The 6,278-nt window shown below is 37.0% G+C and overlaps 1 protein-coding gene across 1 annotated transcript; it reads left to right on the top strand.

Annotated features, from left to right (window-relative positions):
- Positions 1-5,422: 5,422 nt before the first annotated feature.
- LOC136229937 (zinc-finger homeodomain protein 4-like) lies at positions 5,423-6,031 on the top strand. The gene has a single exon (XM_066018797.1). The coding sequence runs from the start codon at positions 5,423-5,425 to the stop codon at positions 6,029-6,031; it is 609 nt and encodes a 202-aa protein (XP_065874869.1).
- Positions 6,032-6,278: the final 247 nt, after the last annotated feature.

Here is a 6,278-nt window from a genome sequence, read left to right on the forward strand (position 1 = left end):
GTGTATGGGATAGACAACTGATGCTCTATCCCTTTCTCATCATATAAAGCTTTGAATTCATCTGAAAGATATTCTCGACCTCGGCCAGTTCTCAAAACTATGATCTTCTTATCTAGTTGATTTTCAACAAGGTTCATAAACTTTCTAAAACAACTCAAAGCTTCAGACTTATGAGACATCAAGTAGATGTGACCATACGTACCTTGTATAGTCATCTATGAAGGTGATGAAGTAGTAGGTCCCATGCCTAGCCCTCACATTCATTGGACCACAGACATCAGAATGAATTAATTACAGAGGAAATTCTGCCCTAATACCCTTCCCGAATGGTTTTCTATGCATTTTTCCTTTAAGACATGGTTCGCATGAAGGTAATTCAACTTTTCTTAAACTACCTAGTAAGCCATAAACTAACATCTTTATCCACAGAAGAAGAAGTAGTAATAGAAAAATTATTGGAGTCATATAATTCAACATCCAAAATAGTCAAACCATTCAGTACATATCCTGAACCATAGAATTCATTATCCAAAATTAAATGCAAACTGTTATTAGCAAAAAGAAAGGCAAATCCAATTCTTAACAAAGAGTTCACAGAAATAAGGTTTCTCCGAATATTCGGAGCATAGAGAACATCTTGTAGGAGGAGAGTTTGACCGCCACGTAGACTCAATCTACATGTGCCAATCCATTCGACTGCAACTCTCGAGTTGTCTCCCACATAGATCCATCTTGAACCGACTGGAATTCGTCGGAACTGGACAAAGGTCTCTCTTTCCTTCGCCACATGGTCCGTTGCACCTGAATCAACAACCCACAAAGGATCATGTTTAGCTATGAGAATAGTGCTAGATACATTTATTTCACTCACACATGAGTTAGTGTAGTGTACCTTAGGAACTTTGCAATCATTTGCATAGTGTCCTTTTTCTTGGCAGTTGAAACATTTCACACGTGAAAGCTTCGGTTTCTTTCTGTTCTTTGTTCTTTTTCCCTTTCTATTTTCTGTATTCACAGGCTCTTTGGCTTGCTCTTTGCCCTAGCCATAGAAGCGCTTACGCTTTTGCCTTGGAGGATTGGAACGCCTCCCACTTGAGTGGGCTCCCACATAATGGGCTTCAGCATTGATCTTAATTGATGCCACGCGATCCTCCTCTAGCTCAATGTGGCGATAAACAGCATCGAAGGTTTAAATTGCTTCGGTGTGGGTTAGGTGCACCTTCATGTGCTGCCAACTGTTTGGCAAAGAGCGGATAACAGCTTGCACTTTCTGCTCATTGGTTAACTGATGACCTGCTTCATTCAGCTCACTGATCATGTTGGAAATTTCTCTTAAATGCTTTTTTATTGTATGATCAGGCCTCTTCTTGTAAGTGTCATACTTAATTGTCAATGAGCGGAGTCTAGTCAGAGACACACCTCCAAATTTCTCCTTCAAGGCATCCCATAGGCCCTTGGCTGACTCAATGTTACAGAATTGCCTAGTGAACTCATCATCCATGGCACTCAGCATGATGATGCGGGCAGTGGAATCCTTTTTCTTCCATGCCGTATAATATCGGCGAAGCTGAGCAGTTGCACCATCCTCAAGTTCGGCCATAACCGTATCCAAGTGAGCAAGCACATCTTGCTCTTCAAGCACATACTTTATTTTTGTTGACCAAGCCTCATAGTTATCCCCATTTAATTTCAGGTCTTTGTTGAGTTCAGCAACTATAGACTTTCTAGCTGCTGCCATTGATGACTGATCTACAATGGTATTGCACGACTTAGTAAGAAGTTATTAAAGGTTCAATACACACATTAATTCTCTAGACAACTTATATCTAATCAATCAAATTTTTATTCTAAATTTCGATTCGAAAATGAGACCGAAGTGGCTCAAATTACCCTTTACACTTTAGTGTTAGATCCAACTAATTAGATACATTAATGCGTAGAGAATTTTGTTACTCACAAGTAACGATTTTGCAACTTATTACAAAAATATGGTTGTTGTAAGGAATTAAGATGACTTTTGATTTATTATTTCGATCTTAATGTTGACTAATCTTAACTACTATGGTCGAAGATAATCATTAAATCAATAATAACTAATCACTGATTTAATAAATCGTAATTAAATACTCACATAAAATTATTCAAGCTCATCAATTCCAATCCACCATACCAAAAATTATCGAATCAAAATCGAATAATAATTAAATTAGGATCCCAATGGTTATCCAAACATATTTGAATAATTACACCATAAATATAAAAATTATCCAAACATATTTGAAATTTTTTTTATTAAAAATCCATTAGAAAACAAAAAATTCCAATAGAAATCCTAACAAAAATTATAACACTCGAATAATAAACCCCAAAGAAAAAATTTGTTCCAAAAATTAAATCCACAACCACACTAAAAACAAAAATGATTCATTTAACCAACATAAAAATCTTCCATCTCTTCCATGTAGGGAATTTCTCCTACATGGAACGGGCGAGGGAAGGAACGAATCACAGATCTCCTTAACATTTCAGGCATCTCCACTAAAACCCTAATTAAAAGAGATTGTATAAACTGCTCATCCAAAAATTTTGAAAAAAATACCCCCAAAAAAATCAGAAAAATTCAAAAACACGTTTCTGTAAAAAACGGGAAAAAATTGGTCACGGGAAGAGGCCCCACGCGCCCACACGCGCCTGGCGCGTGTGGAGGGGCCTCTGCCACGTGGCGCGCGCTGGTTGGTCCAGCTGGCACCAGCACGGCACCGGTTGGCCAACCAGCGCCTGCCGCGTGGCGGCTGGGGGGAGACACGCGTTTTCTCCCCCCCAGGTGGCGCGTGAAGGCCACGCGCCGCCTTCCCGGCCGATTCCGGCGACGAAAAATATATGGAACCTAGGGTTTTCGGGGTCTCTAGACTCGATGGTGTGGTTGGTTTTTCGATTTGACGAGCGGAACGAAAAATCAGAAGGTAACAGCAACCTAAAATGGGTTTAATTGAGTAAAAAACGTTTAAATCGAACCCTAATTCAATTTAATCACGCAATCAATCAATTCCAGTGCATAATCATAAAAATAATAACAATGAATTATTTTTAATCTTTCAAAAAAGATCCAACGCAAACGAATTCGCGGTAAAGACGGAATACTAGATCCAATGGCTCTGATACCAATGTTGGGATAAACATATATTCACAACATATATATTTATCCGAATAAGTAAACGGGTTTACGGGTTACCTCTTGTAGCGCAGATCCCGTTCTTGATTTGCAGCGGAAGGGTTTCGGATCAATCACCCGATCTAGTATCACCGGTCAAGCCTTCAACCACGCCAATAGAATTGGGAGAGGAAGACAATTGGTTCACGAACTAAAGCGACGACGAATCCCAAAGATAGAGGGGGGGCGGCGGCCAAAAGGAGGAAGCAGGAGAGAAAAATTCTCTTTTTTGTGTTTTTGAGATACTGTATCTCTAAAACCTAATTCCTTATTCTCTTAGAATTAGTGTTGGTTAGGATTTCTATTTATACTGAATAAATAGATAACCTAACCCTAATTCTTATTGGGTTTGGACCCGTTCCATTTCGGACGGGCCTAATTGGATCCATATCCAATTAATTCCAACAATTTTTATTTTTACCAAATACTAATAATTAAAAAGCTAACAACAAACAACTAACAGCTTAATGCAACTGCAAAAAGCTAACGGCAACAACTATTAGCTAACAGCTGAACCAAACATGCGGTTTGTCAATTTTAAGAATCATTTTGGCTCTTAATTTGGTTTTTTTCCTGTTATTAGTTGATTTCCTCTTTGGTCCAAAGACTGATGAGTAAAGAGAAAGCATGGAAAACTAACTTAGGGGGTGTTTGGTTGCTACTTTTTATGCTCCTGTTTGCCTTTTTACTTCAAAAGGGAGAGTTTTAGGTGTTTGGTTAGTGACCTCCTGTTTGCCTTTTACATCTGGAAAAGCAGCAGTAGGTGTTTGGTTAGTGACATCCTGTTTGCCTTTTAGACCGAAAAGCAGCATTTTACAAAAGCAGAGAATCTATGCTTTTTGGAAAAACAGCTTTTTCCAACAGCAAACAGCAAACCGTAACAGCAACAACAAACAGCAAATAGCAAACAGCAACAGCAAACCGTAACAGCAAACAGCAAACCACAACAGAAAACAGTAGTTAAAACAAACGGCCCTTACATTTAATTTCCAAAACAAGTTAGTCTATATAACAACAAACCCATGATTCATAGCTGATGGTTGCAAGTCAAGCAAGAACATCCATTTTATAGATTTTCTTTAAACTCTAAGTCTGGACTTAATTCTAAATCTGCTTTAAGCTCTAATAAATTAGAATTATAGGTTGCTTTATTAGCTAAATCCACCATTATAAATTCTAATCCCTTCAACCCTCCGCTACCTCTTCACTAATTAATATTATCTACATGATCTAGCTCAACTATGTTGCTTCACTTGCAAAATTAACCACTAAGCCTTCCATTCATCCAAACTAAATATTTTAAGGATAATTTAAAAAATAACCCTGTATTTTCGCTGATTTGCAGATAGATGACTGTGGTTTTTTATTGCAAAAAGAAAAATGGGTTCCTCATCCGTTTGCAAAATCAAGGATTTTGCAGTTTACAATGCCAATTTCACTGTTGATGAGTTTAAAATAAAAAATTACAAGAATTGATGATATTCTATCAACTTTAATTCTTTAACTTTTTTGTTTTAGGGCATTATAGGTGTAGTTTGGCTGGAGAGAGAAAACTCCTAAAACGATGATTTTGGAAAAAGAATCTATTTTGAGATCATTAACTGTCAAATTGGTAATCTAAAAGTTCCTAATAACCTCATATTCTTGTCAAATTATATTTGATAACCTCAACACAATTTATTGGGTGTAGAAAATACTAGACACGTACGTGTCAAAAAACAAATAATTAGGAATTTTAAAAGTTTATGAGAAAGTTAAAGTTTTCGGGTTATTGAAGGTAATTTGATAAAAATAAGTGGTTATTAACTGCAATTGGATAAAAATAAAGGTTTGTTGAATGCAATTGAACAATAATAAAAGGTTGAGGGCTAAATATCGTGTCAACAAATATATTAAATGGGTGTTTGTTTACCAATTTTTCATCTGTCTTATGTTTATATTTTCATTTTAAAATTGAGATTTAAAACAACATGTAAATAAAACGGACTCTAAGATTGCTTTAGCTCCCTCTCTCTCTCTCTCTTTATATAAGGGTATTGCCAGTGCTAGAGACTCTATCCTTGCCATTGTTGATCAATTTCATCTTCATCTTGTTGATTGTAGAAAATTCAATCAATTTCCTTTTCTTCCGGCTTTGTTAACTTCTTAGGTATACACCCGAATTTGACTGTTGATAATCTCAAAATAAAACAGAAAAGTTTGCACTTTAGCATGGAGGAAGAGAAGGAGATGTCAAGACATGGTGACATTATCACTCCAACAGCAGCTACCCTTGTGGAAGAACAAAAGAAGAATAAAGTGGTGAGGTACAAGGAATGCCTGAAGAACCATGCAGCAGCTTTAGGTGGAAATGCAACAGATGGGTGTGGAGAGTTCATGCCGAGCAGCGCCGAACAAGGGAGCCTTGAAGCCCTAAAATGCTTAGCCTGCAATTGCCATAGAAATTTTCACAAGAAAGAGATAGATTCTGAGTCTTTAATACTTATTTTCAGCAATCATCATCATCATCATCATCTTCCTTCTATGAATCAGCAGATGATTGTTTCACATGTCCCTTCAGAATCTGATGAGAATAAAGATGGAGGGAATGGTGTTAGGGCAGTTGAGAAGGCTAAGAAGAGGTTTAGGACTAGATTCAGTCAAGAACAAAAGCAAAAGATGCTATATTTTGCAGAGAAAGTTGGGTGGAAAATGCAGAAGTTGGATGATTCTTTTCTGCAGAGATTTTGCCAAGAGATTGGGATTAAGAGGAGAGTTCTCAAAGTGTGGATGCACAACAACAAACACCATTTTGCCCGCGGCTCCGAAATTAAAAATTGAGAGTCATCGTACACTCAATTGAGTGTATATTGAGTGCGTGGTGAGTCCTAATATTTACCCGGTCACTAACCGATTAAATGAACTAAATTTTTTAGTCACTTTTACTTGAGTTATGTTTGTAGGATAAAATAAAATCTAGATAACAATGTGTGAATTATGGTAAAATTCAGGTACCATTAATGTAATTAACTCATGAAACTCCGGTAAAATATATTAAATTGTTCGATCGTCGTTACTTCTGGTGTAT

Source organism: Euphorbia lathyris, chromosome 5 (genome assembly GCF_963576675.1).
Source record: "Euphorbia lathyris chromosome 5, ddEupLath1.1, whole genome shotgun sequence".
Taxonomy (NCBI): Eukaryota; Viridiplantae; Streptophyta; class Magnoliopsida; order Malpighiales; family Euphorbiaceae; genus Euphorbia; species Euphorbia lathyris.